Raw genomic sequence first — 17,531 nt, forward strand, 5'->3', positions numbered from 1 at the left:
CAGCATGCTAATCCCCCCCACTCGAACTGAGTGGGATGAGGCACAGCACGTTGCCTTTGCCTCGTCACAACAACATTGCTCCTCGATCCGGATAGTAGATGATGCAACTTGATTGATGGCTCTATTTGGAAAACAATTACAATGCCATAATGGATCTAGTACACCTAGGTACCTGACAGCAGATGTTGCATTTCAATGTAAAATAAAACGTAGTCTACCTGAAATGCCCACAAATCCGTAATACCCTTTAGAGTTCTGCTTCCTTAAGGCAGCAATTGATTATGACAGATTTTCCCTAACCAAAGCAGGCTATTAAATATTTTCTAGTACAGCAGATTAAAATATCCAAGAGAAAGTCATTTTCCAAGGATGGATGATTTCAGAACACTATTCTTCATTTCCTTTTATACATTTATTTTTCCTGCTTCATACATTGAATCTTTTCCAGAATTCTGCTGAAATTCAGTAAGATATTCTCCCTGGCACACAAAAAAGGACTAGTGCAACTGTGTAGCACATACAGTACAGAATTAAGTACAAATTGAATAAACAATGTGCCATACAGTAGTACAAATACAGAAATTGCAGCTTAATGTTAGAGATACTTTAAAAAGTGTGTCTATGATGAACAACCCACAACAATTCCCCTTTTGGAAATGTTCATCCACAGAAAGGTTCACAGATCTCACTGAACCGGCACGTTTTACAAGTTCTTTGGCTACATTTATGTTTGCTCTGAGGAATCTGGTGTTTAAATCAATTATAATAATACATTGAAATGTATTTGATTAGCTACACAGTATAAAATAGTATGAAATACAGGCTTTTCATAATCTCTTACTGAAATTAGCATTTGTTTATAAATGTGCCTAAATAATTTAAATGGTTAAATAACTATATATATATATATATATATATAAAATGGGAGACGTTCATTTAAACAGGGTGTTATCTGTAAAACAAGAAAATAAACAGACATGGAATTTGGGTTTTTGGCAGCAGCATCAACTGGGAAAAAAAATAAAAACCTACTTAAACTTAAAGGCATTCTCAATCTCAGAGGCGCATAGAAATGTGTTCTTCTGTTTGTTATCATGTTTGATGGCCTGTTATCTCATCGTGTCTAACATTGAGTTTCTTTAATTTATAGAGCAAGGCCCTCCTAATTGGACTGGCTTGACAGCGATGTCTTGTAAAGGCGAGGGCTGTGGACCAGTGCGAGTGCTTAAGTGCCTGCTTGTTCCGGTTGCATAAGCAGTGTGATTTAAATTTAAAACACAAAAGGTTTGAGAAAAAAATCTGAGCTAATTACTGTAATAATTCCATGCTGAGATGAAGTTCCGGAACCATTCTATAACACACACACACACACTGGTACACATACATACTGTATAATATACGCCATTCACATATGCAGACTTGCAGAACGCAGACTTTTCACATGCAGAAAGACTACTGACTACTGAAAAGGTTGCCTCACTGTGGTTTGAGAGCTTCCTTCAGGTGGTCTCTGGAAAATTTAAGGAATAATGGGGAGCGAGCAGCAGCAGAGTTTACAGGTACCATTGTGAGGCAAAATTAACCTTAAGGTAGTGATCTATTTCTAATGTCAGTAAAGTTAAGAAACATCTGCCTGTCATTTGTGAAATTCATGTTGGTTTCACAGGCAATCTGACAAAGCTGACGAATGCGCACCCAGTGCCTTTTGTTTATGTTGTCATCTAGAAAAACACCTATTCGTATTACATTTAGTTGCCAATAATGTGGGTTTACCTATATAAATTAGTGTTCACTTCCTCACGCATTTTTAAATTTAATTTAGACAAAGGTTTTTATTTTCTTAAACACGCCTACACATTTTTTTATCTTCCAGGATACAACTACTCTCAGAAGTATTTGAATACTAAAGTCCCTTTGAATACTCAAATATTTGTGCCCATCCCTAGGTAGGCACATTGTTGGTGCCATACAGTGTTGAACAGTGTTGTGTATTTGTCACAGTTGAGACTAAACAGGCAGTTCATAGTTTACCCTCGATTAACAGGGTAGTAAAATAAATAAATCTCCATTATGACGTAAAAAGCTTAAGAACCACAGCTCTTGTGCATCCGTACTTAGTTCACCATTGAAGAATTAAGCGATTTTTCTTCATAAATCAAAAAATAGGCTGTATTGAAAGAAAGAATTAGCCTCGTCTTCTCCGATTCCAAGGGGAATAAAATGTGTGTTTTCCGGTCTGTCAATGTAGCTGAAGTAGGACTCAATCAAGACCGAGAGGGCATCCTGCAGACGAACATGCCTATAACAATATTTCACATCGAGGGCTCTCCGGATTCCTCCGTCAATTAGAACATCAGCTAGATTTAATACGATTCCATCTGTAGCACATGATTGTATACACTTTTAAAACAAAGGTGGCGGCCTATTTTTTACAGGGTACTTCAACATGAATAACAGACACAAAACCACAGCTCCTCAAGAGGGCAAAATAAATTAACTTTGCCTGATGAAGTGCTGAACCATTTACAGAAGGTCACAGCTCAGGTGTAATGGTTTGAAATTGAATTAGGGGTATGTGTTAAGGGAAAGTGTTCTGAACAAGCCCCTTATCTCTTCTAAAAGCATGACTAGATATAATGGTGCTTATTACTGAATTCACTTTTAATAAGTGGTCCGTGTGCATTTCTCACATACCAGCAGTAAATACCACAACAATGCCATAATCTGTGAAATGGGGAAATGCACAAGGTTCAGAAATGTCCAGGCTGCCCAATCGTTTTCTTTAGAATATTTACACTCACCTAAAGGATTATTAGGAACACCATACTAATACTGTGTTTGACCCCCTTTCGCCTTCAGAACTGCCTTAATTCTACGTGGCATTGATTCAACAAGGTGCTGAAAGCATTCTTTAGAAATGTTGGCCCATATTGATAGGATAGCATCTTGCAGTTGATGGAGATTTGTGGGATGCACATCCAGGGCACGAAGCTCCCGTTCCACCACATCCCAAAGATGCTCTATTGGGTTGAGATCTGGTGACTGTGGGGGCCAGTTTAGTACAGTGAACTCATTGTCATGTTCAAGAAACCAATTTGAAATGATTCGACCTTTGTGACATGGTGCATTATCCTGCTGGAAGTAGCCATCAGAGGATGGGTACATGGTGGTCATAAAGGGATGGACATGGTCAGAAACAATGCTCAGGTAGGCCGTGGCATTTAAACGATGCCCAATTGGCACTAAGGGGCCTAAAGTGTGCCAAGAAAACATCCCCCACACCATTACACCACCACCACCAGCCTGCACAGTGGTAACAAGGCATGATGGATCCATGTTCTCATTCTGTTTACGCCAAATTCTGACTCTACCATCTGAATGTCTCAACAGAAATCGAGACTCATCAGACCAGGCAACATTTTTCCAGTCTTCAACTGTCCAATTTTGGTGAGCTTGTGCAAATTGTAGCCTCTTTTTCCTATTTGTAGTGGAGATGAGTGGTACCCGGTGGGGTCTTCTGCTGTTGTAGCCCATCCGCCTCAAGGTTGTACGTGTTGTGGCTTCACAAATGCTTTGCTGCATACCTCGGTTGTAACGAGTGGTTATTTCAGTCAAAGTTGCTCCTCTATCAGCTTGAATCAGTCGGCCCATTCTCCTCTGACCTCTAGCATCAACAAGGCATTTTCGCCCACAGGACTGCCGCATACTGGATGTTTTTCCCTTTTCACACTATTCTTTGTAAACCCTAGAAATGGTTGTGCGTGAAAATCCCAGTAACTGAGCAGATTGTGAAATACTCAGACCAGCCCGTCTGGCACCAACAACCATGCCACGCTCAAAATTGCTTAAATCACCTTTCTTTCCCATTCAGACATTCAGTTTGGAGTTCAGGAGATTATCTTGACCAGGACCACACCCCTAAATGCATTGAAGCAACTGCAATGTGATTGGTTGGTTAGATAATTGCATTAATGAGAAATTGAACAGGTGTTCCTAATAATCCTTTAGGTGAGTGTATAAATGTCCCTTAAAACACTTACTAGCAGACAAGAGTGTATGACTTGAGAGACAAGCATGTTGGTACTAAAACTTAAAAAGGCATACAAGACAATGTTCATAAGCATCTCTTTCATAATTTTGTAATGGAAAATATTGCTTGAATGATTAGCTCTCCTAACTCTACAGCTGACTGTTTGGAAGTTAAATTCTTGCCTTAATTACATACTGTGGTAATGAAATACATTTTGAAGACTTTTCAATAATTAATATTTGAATATGCTCATCAGCTGAGTGAAACAGAACAGTGAAATACAATTAGTTTGAGTCTACTAGTAGGAGTATAATTTTTGTTCATTTGTGTGGCTTCATGCAAAATCCATTTCTGTTGACCTTCAGAATAACAATTACTTCATGTGATTTCATATGCTCTCACAGAATAATGGGAAGTAAAGAGGAAGTAAAACAAACTGCATTTCCCAGGAAAATGTACATGTGCATATCTGATAAGAGAAGTGAAATTCAGGAGAAAAAAAAATGGTCATGTAAGAGGTATTGTATTCAGATTAGTAAACAGAAGAGTGTGAGTTCATGCATTTTTTTAGGGAACATCAGATTTATACAATTTACCTTTTATCACTACATTTCATGGTCTCCTCTACAGTAGTAAAGGCAGAATTTTCAAGTTCTGTATTTCCTTCTGTGTGAACTTCATGAAGCACATCTTTCTGACACCATTCCAAGCTCATTAACAGAAATATTCAGTTCCAGGCAGTGAAATTCAACTTAGAAGTAAGAGAACTGCTTTAACTGAATTAACACCACTTAAATACAGAAGAAAAAAATAAGTCAATGAAAAGTAAAGGTTTCTACAAAAGTTCTCTCTTCAGACTCTCTACAAGACTGCTTACTTCTGCACACATTCACTGGACTAAAGTAATGAGTGTCGACCTGCAGAAACTGCCAAATGAAGCAACCTATGTAACCTAACTGCAAACCACTTTTTCTGTCCAACGGAAAAGAACAAATGTGTGAATGATTGAGCACTCAGTTCAGCTGCGGCTAATAGCAGTGCAATTAATGTATTCATTTTCTTTGAGCCTCATTATACGCACAATTAAGTATTCAAAAACAACAGCTTATATACATCCTACACCCTGCATCTCCCAAGAAGAACAGACTAACAGTGGGGAGTGGGCCGATGACTTTCTGATAAACTGGAATGAGAAATGCTTTAAAATACCAACGCTTCTGGTAAGATTGCAAATGGGATTAGTGCCAGAACATGGATAGTGCTGTTTTGAGTCCAAGCTTCCTTACACACCCATCACGAGTCCAAAAACCCACAGTGCAATGAACTGGCCAAGCGCCACAGGGATGGGTTGAAGCAGACTTGGCTAGGGGATGGTCTCAGCCCTGTGTGAGACTTCGAATCTTGAAGCTGTGAAAATTGTGTCAGTTTTTCACTTGTCATCTGAAAGCCGCCATTTTCCCATTCTACGTGTATGTAGATTATAAAGGAGGACCCGACATACAGCCATGCCAGATCTCAGAGAAGAGTTTGAGAGAAAATGGTATACCCAACGTCTGAACGCTGCATTGTAAAACGCAATATTACAGGAGTGCTGAACAGCTCAGGAGAAGAAGCTGCTATATTGCCCCCAAGTACAGTCTGAACAGACATGTCTTGAGTAATTGCAGGTGGTCAGGGACTCCTGACCTCAGTTGACTATTGACAGCCCCTTTCAGTGAGAAATACCAGATTAAAACAAAACACAAATGCACATATCCTCCAAAAAGACTATCTTCTCAGACCTCTGAAGTGAGTCAGCTGGAATCTGGAAATGAAATGTACCCTTTTTAATGGAATAATTAATTGAAAATGCCTGGCATGCACATCGATGCAACTGCATTTTTCTCACTAAATCTAAGCATACAACACGCACGTCAAATCTTGAACATTATACAGTGCAGCTGTGATATTTATTCTTACTAATAACCAATTTCATCACCTGCTAATTAAGATATCTCAACCTGACTCTTCAATAATCCTTTGGAAAATGAAATCCTCTCTTCTTCCTGGTTGACCAGCACTCTTTTGTAGAATTAATAATTCCCTGTCAGTTTTCAGCTAATAAGGGGACACAAAGCCTTTTATTTGCATCAGAGAAAGTAATAAGTTGAAGTGTGATCCAGGCTTGCTCTTTTGAGTGCAAGAGCTAATTAAGAGGCATCCTGTGAGGCGAGGAGCCATTGTTAGAGAAATGTACGCAAAGAAATTGGCTCGGGTCAGGAACATGTCAAAGCACTGGAAACAGGAAAAGAAGGATAAAATCAAAAGCTTTCGGTGAAGAAATTTACAAAACTTTTTCACTCCTGCTTTTCAGTTTAAATATTGCATCCAAGTTATTGTGTAAACTGAAGAATGCCGAACTCAAGAAAACAAGGGTGGTTACACGTTTGTAAATGAGCCAGAAAGAAATCTTCACCCAAGTGATCCAAAGGACTGAAACAATTAAGCAACAATGTATTGAAAAGACTGATCACTCAAGAGCACATAACATCTAATAATAGAGCCGAGAGCATGCTCAGATGAACCACAAACTCTACACATGGTAAAGAATAATGACAGGGATCATTCCTCGGCACAAATGATGACTATCGTGTACAGTTAGCACATCGAAATGATACTTCAGAATAAAATAATTTTCTTTCAAGGTGATAGTCATGGCTGTTTTCATTACATTTTATATATTTGTAACTACATTCCACAGGTTGGTATTAAATGTCTTAAGCAATAGGCAGAGATTCTGCTATACTTTTTAGACCTGAACAATGTTCCCAAAAGAAAGGAAAAAAAAAACTATCAGCTTCCAGATAAAATTGTGTAAAAGGAACCCATCTTAAATGCATGAACTCTTTGTGGAGTAAAATAGGTTTGTTTTAGCAGGAGGGGCCTCAGAAAAGGTTCTCAAATACAACACAACCCAATGTGGACTATATTTCAACAAACATACAACTGCTGCCAAAAGCTCCCAATGATGAATGTAATGCTGCATAAGGCAATAAAATCAAATAGGATCAACTAGGCATGAAAATGATAAGTCCCATATCTTGGCTCACTCAGTTACTGGGGCATTCCCATTGTTCCTCGGCCCTTTGGCTATTTAAACATGGACTCAGGCTACTGCTTGGAAAAGAGGGAAGGGGTTCGGCCTTCCTCTTGTAATCAGGTTTGGCCCCAAAGAATGCATGTGTTTCTAATCAGATCGGATCGTTACCACTGCTGAACAGATGGCCAACTGGCTCCAATAAAATATTGCGAACTGACAAAAGACATCGTTCTCCCTTGCATAATATTTGCTGCTTTCCAACAAGCATCAAAGCACATGCAAGTGTTCAGTGGATACAAGAACAAAAGTATTACGCTGTGCTATATGTGTAATTCAGCACAAAGAGTCCAAATGCGAGATGCCAGTCCCAGGGAAAAACGAAGACGTGTCCTCCACAATTATTGTCCCACACCTGAGCAGCTTCATAAACATTGTTTTGCACTGGTGTGAGACTTAAACTGTAGGGAACAGCAAATAGATAACGTCGTCTCCTCTTCTGTTCAGACCTCTTCAGGTCTCATCAGACAGAAACTTTGACACACATTTGAAACTGACACACTCACTAGAGAGGGTGAACACATTTGAAACTGCTTATGACAAAAAAGCTTTGGCAAACATTAGGACTTTGTTAGTTAAAAAAAAAAAAAAAAAGTTATAAGTATAAAAGCAACTCATCTGCTAAGAAATGAAAACAAGGAGGCTGTAATGGCACTGATTCAGTAACTTGTACCAAAGAGGTGGTGCAGTCCTCCATCTCCCCTGAGCATTTCTCCTCATTGTACTCAGTTTATCTTTAACCCTGTGAGAATTGGGACTCAGACAAATCAATGCTCGTTTAGGGAAGCGTATTTTCTCACTCCTGTTCTCTCAATTCAAAATGTAGGTCAGAACCAGCATTGCGCAGACAGAAAGGCTCTGACTCTACCTGCTGCATGAAATTAAAGAAATAAGTTGCCTACACAATTTTTGTTATAAATTTGAGAGCTCTGAGCTTTTACTAGTAACCAGTTAATACAGTGGGATTACAATTTCATAAACTAGAAAGAACTTACATTAGGCCACAAAAGAGTTGTGTTCAAAAGTCAATAACATTCATCTGATGCTCGAGTGCAAACTTCACAATGTTTTTACTACTGCACAACTGCAAAATAGCATTCGGGCAGTTTTCATTTGTGTCAAATTCTACAGCAAGAGTAAAAATGTCATATGTTGAATGCTAGTACAAGAATATAAAATTACATCAATATAAAATGTTATGCAACAGTAGTTGTGTGACAAACTTCATTCTCTAAAATGGAATTGCAGTCATGGAAGTGACAGCAGAGCACACTGACTGCGTGGAAATCACAATTTTGATCCGAACCTCAAGTTCGGATGGGAAAAAAAAAGAAAAGATTAAATGTTTTTAGTGAATGGAATTATGATGGCTCTGTGTTGCCAAGTTTTACTGTCCTAGGCCTTCAAGATTTTAAGGTCTTACAGCTATGGGGCTAGCATGCTCAGGGTATGAAAAGAAGCGGGCATCTTGTTTCCTTACCTCCAAGTAACTTGGATTGACAGTTAATAAACTCGGGCTTCCGATCTGCAATGTACCGCTGACAAGTGTGATGGAGAACCTGAACGAATGTGCATTTCTCTCCGGCAGAGCTTGTTACCCACTGGTCAAAGGCATTGTCAAATACCAAATCGAATTCTGCGCAGTCCTAAAGGGATTAAAAGAAAAGTGTATGAAAACCATCAGGCGTTCCACCATTTCCATAAATAACCTCAATGAGAACATGCCATTGCTTGGCTGGTGCATGAGGAGATGTGATATAAAGGTATGACTGCATCACAGGAGACCAGATGCATTATGGGTCGGCATTTACTGACGAGAGGTAGAGAAGGCTGAGGAAGATCAAACCTGCACTATAAGCACTTTATATTGCGCTGGATAAGGGGGCGTCTGCCAAGAAATAAATAATAATATCACAAAACAGGAAGTAATACATTTTTTAAAAACACACGTATAATGTCAATTTGGAGGATTCATTTTTGCTAAAGAAATGCTTGCTGGGGGAACACGTACTGTGAAGCTGGGATAATATGGTGTCTGCTTGAGGTGAGTAACAGATCTGAGCATAAGACCTAACAAAGCCAGTTCAGTGGTGTCTGAGACTTGAACAGAAGCAACTGAAGATCAATCATACTTTAGTTCCCAGTTGTGAATTGACACAGAAAAAGAAGGCAGACAGACTTACTCGATTTGGGTCGATGCCATTCACCTGTCGGAGCTGATCAATCGTCCACTGGGATCTTCTTACAAACGCTGATGAGTCTTCAAACTTTTTGACCTTGGTAATGGAGACCTGAGAAGGCTTCTTGTTTGTCACTGAAAATAATCGAGGGGAAAAAAAAGGCACGTAATTAAGCATAAGGTACAGGTAAAACTTGATATACTAGATTGAATATGCATATACACCGATCAGCCATAACATTATGACCACCTGCCTAATATTGTGTAGGTCCCCCCTTTGCCGCCAAAAAAGCCCTGACCCGTCGAGACATGGACTCCACTAGACCTCTGAAGGTGTGCTGTGGTATCTGGCACCAAGACGTTAGCAGCAGATCCTTTAAGTCCTGTAAGTTGCGAGGTGGGGCCTCCATGGATCGGACTTGTTTGTCCAGCACATCCCACAGACGCTCGATTGGATTGAGATCTGGGGAATTTGGAGGCCAAGTCAACACCTTGAACTCGTGATTCATCAGACCAGGCCACCTTCTTCCATTGCTCCGAGGTCCAGTTCTGATGCTCACGTGCCCATTGTAGGCGCTTTCGGCAGTGGACAGGGGTCAGCATGGGCACCCTGACTGGTCTGCGGCTACGCAGCCCCATACGCAACAAACTGCGATGCACTGTGTGTTCTGACACCTTTCTATCAGAACCAGCATTCACTTTTTCAGCAATTTGAGCTACAGTAGCTCGTCTGTTGGATCGGAACACAGGGCCAGCCTTCGCTCCCCGCGTGCATCAATGAGCCTTGGCTGCCCATGACCCTGTCGCCGGTTCACCGCTTTTCCTTCCTTGGACCACTTTTGATAGGTACTGACCACTGCAGACCGGGAACACCCCACAAGAGCTGCAGTTTTGGAGATGCACTGACCCACTCATCTAGCCATCACAATTTGGCCCTTGTCAAAGTCACTCAGATCCTTACGCTTGCCCATTTTTCCTGCTTCTAACACATCAACTTTGAGGACAAAATGTTCACTTGCTGCCTAATATATCCTGCCCACTGACAGGTGCCATGATAACGAGATTATCAGTGTCATTCACTTCACCTGTCAGTGGTCAAAATGTTATGGCTGATCGGTGTATATATAGTAACTATTTTCAGTTTAACTACTTTTCAGTGTCTTTATACTATATGATGTATTACAGTTCCCCGTTGAATGCAAGTCATCTTGGACAAAGGTGTCAGCCCAATATATAATTTAATGCACATTTGATTAAAATCCTAAAATAGTGTAAAATATCATGGTACAAATTACACGCTTCTTTCCATATGCTTTCAAAATTACATTCCAATGTCAAAAACCGGAATGACTCATTTCCTCAATTACACTCTCCACATCAGGAAACGGGAGATGAAACAATGGATCCCTGCATGCTGGTGCCAAAAAGCAACCAAAACTTTCCCTTTGAGTAAGTTACACAGACTCTTTGGGAATAGCATGAAAGCTTATGTTCATGGTATATTATTTACCCGAGACAACAAACAAGCACTCTCGTGTGAATAAATACAACGTGCCAAGTTATATGGCACACACCATGTTCAGCTACAGAGCACATACATAGTGAAGTGAAGTTTGGATCTGCTCTTCAGCACTAATAGAGAACCCATATTACACACATTTTAAAAAGGTATTTTGCTCCTCATAATATGATCATCACAATGACCCTGATAAAACATGTTGCTTAAAGGGAAATTGGGGTTCTCAGAGTTTATTTACAATGTTTACTGTCATTACATTAAATATTATCTTTAAAGTAATGCAAGTACATATGCTGTAAAGATTAATTGTAAGAACCAAGCTAAAAATACTTTCCCCTACGTCTGGAGCTCCACTATGTTTTCTACAAGACAAGCGAGCCCATTATTTTTTCTTAGCAGACACCCTTATTCAGGATGACTTACAATACATCACATTCTTTGTACATACATTTACACATTTATACAGCTGGGTTTTTACTGGAGCAATCTAGGTAAAGTCCCTTTCTCAAGGGTAATAAAAGCAGTGTCCCCCCACCTGGGACTGAACCCAACAACCTCTGATCCAGAGGTCAGAGCCCTAACCGCTACTACAGAAGCTTTTTTCTAAGCTCCAGAGATCTGAAGATAAACAGCCTAGTACCACATTGCAACAAATGTCCTGTTTAATAACACCAACATCAGGAGGGTAATCACAGGATCCTAAAATAGGAAGTGTTGAAATAACTGCTGCAGTACACGGATCAGGGGGTAAATCGCAAACATATACAGACAGCATCGTTTAGCAGTTTCAGACCACTGATATGGTGATAGTCCATGTATTGCATTGACAATTCTTTGCAAGGGCAACAAAAGAGACCGACCGGTAGATTGCAATCTGCATTAGAGTCTACATGACAATTACGAAATTACTAAATCTAAAAGCCATTATCGCTGTGGGTCTAAGCACTGACTAAGGCTTTTGTTCAAAAACATTGTGTACTGATGGAATATTTAATGTTACATCTTCTGTTATTACTGCTCTAGCAATGTGAAGACTTATCAAATACTTGATTTTCAGATCTAGACTCTTCCTAGGCGTGCAGTTACCGGAGGCATGTACCAATTGTAGGATAGCATTAAACAAGAAGCATGCTGTGGAAAATGTGATCACTTGCCTGCAACAGACCCCAGTTAAGCCCAAATGTGAAGACGAGAGCAAAGTCTTCCTCTTTAGGGATTAATTTGATATATTCTGTAGCTGACAATTCAACAGTGTTTCTTCTTTCTCTACTGCAGTGTGTTCTGTTTGCATCATTCTGTGCGTGTGTGCGCAAGTGTGCATGTGTGCATATGTGTGCGCGTGCGTGTTTTTGGCTTTGAATTTACTAACACCATCTGGGAGCCTGTCATCTGTCAAATATATTGTTTTTACACTGAGCAAAGTTACTTTTGTGGAACCAACGCCCAACAGCTCTCTTCATCAGCAAAACTGTTTTACGCCTGAGGAAAAAGTAAATAAATGTTCCTACTATGCAGCACCTTCAGCCTTGTTCCTAAGAACTGGACAGCAATTTGACAAAACTGTTTTTGTGTAATTACACAAAAACTGACGGTTTTGACTTTTGAACAAAGCATCATTCTAAAGCCACAAATGGGGAGAAAAACAACAACAATTACTAGGACCAATGCTGGTTTTCAGTCTATTTTTGTTTTGCCATTTATTTGTAGGAAAACAACATTAATAGATTTATCCATGGTAAACAACTGGGGGCTGTTCTTTATCCACATGACTAAACAATAACGGAGAAAGGACTGGTATAGGATCTGAATAGATGTATTGATAATTAATCTCTGGAGAAAACTCAGACAACCAGTCAGTTATGCAACATTTACTTCATTTGTAACCAATGCCAGCAATAAGCTAGTATTTTAAGAAACTTTTAAGACCGGATTTCTTCAGCAGCAATTGCTTTAAGAAAATCAACAACAGGAAAATGCTTGGGGTGATTGAAGATTGAATCACTCTTTTCTGCTCTCTCTTTCACCATGAGAAATGTCTCAGTTTCCACCAATATAATTGAAAAGCTATAGATGACAGGCACCTAATTACCACCTTTCCACATTTTAGCAGTAGACCAGAGCAAACCCAGTAACACCTCCTTCACCTAACATAATTGGCCGCTTCCCCAGTACTGCCCCACAATTTAACTGCTGTGCTGGAGAAGATAGGTGAAATGCAGAAGCAAAGACATGCAGTTTGACATTGAAAATTTGCACCATGTTGTTCCTTCTCCAAAGAAAATACATTTCAATTAATTGGACTATCTACTTCATTCCTATTCCACAGAAGATTTGCACCTTTACACTTTACAACTCAACCCTTGAGCTGAACGTTATTGAATGACATTAACCCTATGAAGCTGCACCTCAAATATTACTGTAACCATATGTACTTCTCATATACTATGGTGCATTAACCTCAATGTGCCAATTAAACCCAAAACAATTTTAAGTCCAAGTCTTTCATCCAAGTCTACATAGGCACACAACACAGGCCTTCTCCTGACAATCTTTCCAGACAGTGAGTTTTAGGCCAACAATCTCCTAAATTAAAATGGTGCAAACATAAGCATCCTCTCCATTTGTTTAATACCACAACATCCATCAATCTGTAAGCATCATCTCCTGCTTACTCAACCTTTGTTTTGGTTTTATGGCCAGTTGTGTTAACAGCATAAGAGATCAATTAGACATGAGGTTGAGTAAAAACGAGGGACTTCAAAGTGATTACGATCAATACATGCCGTTTATTGTTTTTGCTGTTGTTTTAATTGGTTGTTGGTTTGCTTTTAGAAACCCGACCTATACATTTAGATAAAACTAAATCAATAGCTACCTAGCTGTAAATATTCCATCACTTATTACCACCATGAAACTGATATAATTTTCATTCAAGCTATTTATTTCAAAGTCAGCACATTTACATTCTGAAACAAAATATAGCAGGGCAGGAATATACAGCAAATTGTGTGTTTAGATTCAGTTCTTTAAGGGCTGAGACCTTACAATTTTACAAGAATCTGCAAGGATATCATTTCCTATTACTGTACTTTGAGTAAACACAATTCAATTACTTTCTGTACTTGTGGATTATTTAGAGGTGGAATATATCAAAATAATACAAAAAGCAGCAACAGAAAGATATAAATGTTGCCTAACCCTAAAACATAACATGCAAATATTTGTTCATGTTTGTTTGCAGCTACTTTACATATGACTTACAAAATGTAACAAATGTTCTGTTAGATCTAGATAAGAAATTTATATTCCATGAATCAACTTAACATTTATATTTGACTCGTATTTGTCCAAAAGATGCTTTCACGTACACATATATACGCATACCATTGAATTAGAATCGACTTCTGCACATGCCCGACATACATTCCTTAAATTGACCTTTGGGACAGAGCCGAATGCTCAAAACCCACACATTCTTACATCACTGAGTTCCATTTCCACAAAATGTAAACCTGGTCTTTGCTGTCAAACGCATCACACTCTAAAGCAAATGTCTTCTGTATCCAGATTACAGAAACCGGAAGATGTACAGATAAAGACTATGGGCATCACATGTCAATCTTATTCGATCTAGAGTCCAGATACCGCAGGTTTAAATCTGGGATATAGCGTTACTCAGCTGTTATCTGTAGTAATGCAAAGCATAAAGTAGTAGATGACCAAACTAGTGATTGGGACATGTCCATTTTCCTAATCTCTTCTAGGGCCAGAGTGACCAGAGTTATTAAATAATAATAATTATAATGGAAAATCAGGGGTGGAGTGGATCAATTATTCAAATTGCATAGGAATGTCTGTCTTAGTTGCAAGGTCTGTGTATCACAGTTATCAGCTAATTTCTGCATTCTTTATGTTGGTGTCAGATTATTATACTACCCTGGGGAATCGGTACATTAAGCCAGTTCGTTTTTTGTTTTTTTGCATCAAGTTATGACAAACATAAATCAAAGATTCTGCATAGAGCTGAAAGCTATGTATTTTCTTTTCTTTCAAGACCACAAGAAGAAAATCTAGATATTTAAATAACCTATACTGGCAGAAACATGACACAATACTAACAAGTAAATCACATGCATGAACACTACAAAAGATGGAGGAAAACTAGGGCACAGAGAGTCAAGAAAGAAATATATAAATAAAAGACTACATTAAATAATAAATCCTGGTTAGTGCCTGACAGTTTAGCTCTAGCTTTAATCCATTACATACGATAGAAAAAAAAGCATTGCTAGAAAGCACATGACCTTCAGTTTAAGACAATCTGCTACACTAGTATCTCTCTCGTTCAATACATAGTATTCAATCACATAAATAATTGCTTGAGTCAGTTACACCGTAAAAGTGCAAAGTGATCAATTGTGACAGGTGGTGGGGTTGTGCTGTATATCAGCTCAGCAAAAATCTCTAGTAGAATTTGTTCCAATTAAGGTCTCTTTTGCCTGTGAATGATACTCGGTAATGGGCACGCAGTAACCTTCATGTTTGATTAGACTGGGTCCACAACAGAAGGATGTGTTAACAGAACACAACAACAGGAGCACATAGGTTTATTTACACACTAATGCACAACTTAATGGTCCCAGTTTGCCATCTATTTCAATGTGGGCTTCTTACACACAGTGTAAAGCACTGAAATACAATGCTGGAAAGAGGTTTTGGTATGGCTGTTTCAATTAGGAACAAATATGCGACTTTCTATATGGTACTCAAAATACAGGATTCTATGCGTATACATCAACAGTGTCATTCAAAGTGCTTAACATTAAGCCTTTTAAACATGTAAATGCAAAAACAGGACCTCATTTAATCTGACATGTAAGGTATGTTGTTTTTTCTGGAAAAAACTGAACACCTTTACTGCACACCTTTTGAGTAATGGCATCCCTGCAGTGCGATTGATTTTGCAAGATCGGTGGCAAAAAGCTCAGTGGAAATTCTTTACACGATTAGAGAGATTGGTTTAAGAAAACATCAACTTAAAAAAAAAAAAAAGTTAACTGTTCAGATTCCCCTGTCAACGATAACATTACATAATATCACCCAAACAAGCCTCCCTAAACCTGTCCTGTTTATAAAGAATAAATGTATAATGCACATTCACATTAGCATTTAATTCAGCCAAATGTTCCACAGACTTGCAGTGTCAGGGCTTAAGACAAATATGACTGTCTGCAAACTTGGCGAAAACATAAGCAAGCAAAAAAAATACACACACACACATATATATATACATATACACTCACCTAAAGGATTATTAGAAACACCTGTTCAATTTCTCATTAATGCAATTATCTAACCAACCAATCACATGGCAGTTGCTTCAATGCATTTAGGGGTGTGGTCCTGGTCAAAACAATCTCCTGAACTCCAAACTCAATGTCTGAATGGGAAAAAGATGATTTAAGCAATTTTGAGCGTGGCATGGTTGTTGGTGCCAGACGGGCCGGTCTGAGTATTTCACAATCTGCTCAGTTACTGGGATTTTCACGCACAACCATTTCTAGGGTTTACAAAAAATGGTGTGAAAAGGGAAAAACATCCAGTATGCGGCAGTCCTGTGGGCGAAAATGCCTTGTTGATGCTAGAGGTCAGAGGAGAATGGGCCGACTGATTCAAGCTGATAGAAGAGCAACTTTGACTGAAATAACCACTCGTTACAACCGAGGTATGCAGCAAAGCATTTGTGAAGCCACAACACGTACAACCTTGAGGCGGATGGGCTACAACAGCAGAAGACCCCACCGGGTACCACTCATCTCCACTACAAATAGGAAAAAGAGGCTACAATTTGCACAAGCTCACCAAAATTGGACAGTTGAAGACTGGAAAAATGTTGCCTGCTCTGACGAGTCTCGATTTCTGTTGAGACATTCAGATGGTAGAGTCAGAATTTGGCGTAAACAGAATGAGAACATGGATCCATCATGCCTTGTTACCACTGTGCAGGCTGGTGGTGGTGGTGTAATGGTGTGGGGGATGTTTTCTTGGCACACTTTAGGCCCCTTAGTGCCAATTGGGCATCGTTTAAATGCCACGGCCTACCTGAGCATTGTTTCTGACCATGTCCATCCCTTTATGACCACCATGTACCCATCCTCTGATGGCTACTTCCAGCAGGATAATGCACCATGTCACAAAGGTCGAATCATTTCAAATTGGTTTCTTGAACATGACAATGAGTTCACTGTACTAAACTGGCCCCCACAGTCACCAGATCTCAACCCAATAGAGCATCTTTGGGATGTGGTGGAACGGGAGCTTCGTGCCCTGGATGTGCATCCCACAAATCTCCATCAACTGCAAGATGCTATCCTATCAATATGGGCCAACATTTCTAAAGAATGCTTTCAGCACCTTGTTGAATCAATGCCACGTAGCGAACTTGGAGAGCTTTGAATAACTAGCACTATGCAAGATGCATGGTTGTGAGTCAGCCTATTATTACAGTCTTGTGAAAAACAGCCTATCTTTTCAACTCCTGTGATTAGGGATCTATTAAAATGTTACTGTGATTACAAGGAACACTTTGTGAACTTGTCTGGGAGGCTGTCAAACCCACTATATTCCACTGGCAACAACAAAACAAGTGTTCCGGGCACACTGTCAT

General features: G+C 39.3%; 1 protein-coding gene across 2 annotated transcripts in view; it reads right to left on the reverse strand.

Annotated features, from left to right (window-relative positions):
- Positions 1-17,531, reverse strand: part of stxbp6 (syntaxin binding protein 6 (amisyn)) — a 72,435-nt gene that overhangs the window by 9,729 nt on the left and 45,175 nt on the right. For both annotated transcript variants that reach the window (XM_066694284.1, XM_066694285.1), the window contains 2 exons: positions 9,350-9,480; positions 8,647-8,812 (listed from right to left, as the gene is read on the reverse strand). In XM_066694284.1, coding sequence (XP_066550381.1) covers positions 8,647-8,812; positions 9,350-9,480 — 297 coding nt within the window. The remainder of the gene's footprint in view (positions 1-8,646; positions 8,813-9,349; positions 9,481-17,531) is intronic.

Source organism: Amia ocellicauda, chromosome 21 (assembly GCF_036373705.1).
Source record: "Amia ocellicauda isolate fAmiCal2 chromosome 21, fAmiCal2.hap1, whole genome shotgun sequence".
NCBI lineage: Eukaryota > Metazoa > Chordata > Actinopteri > Amiiformes > Amiidae > Amia > Amia ocellicauda.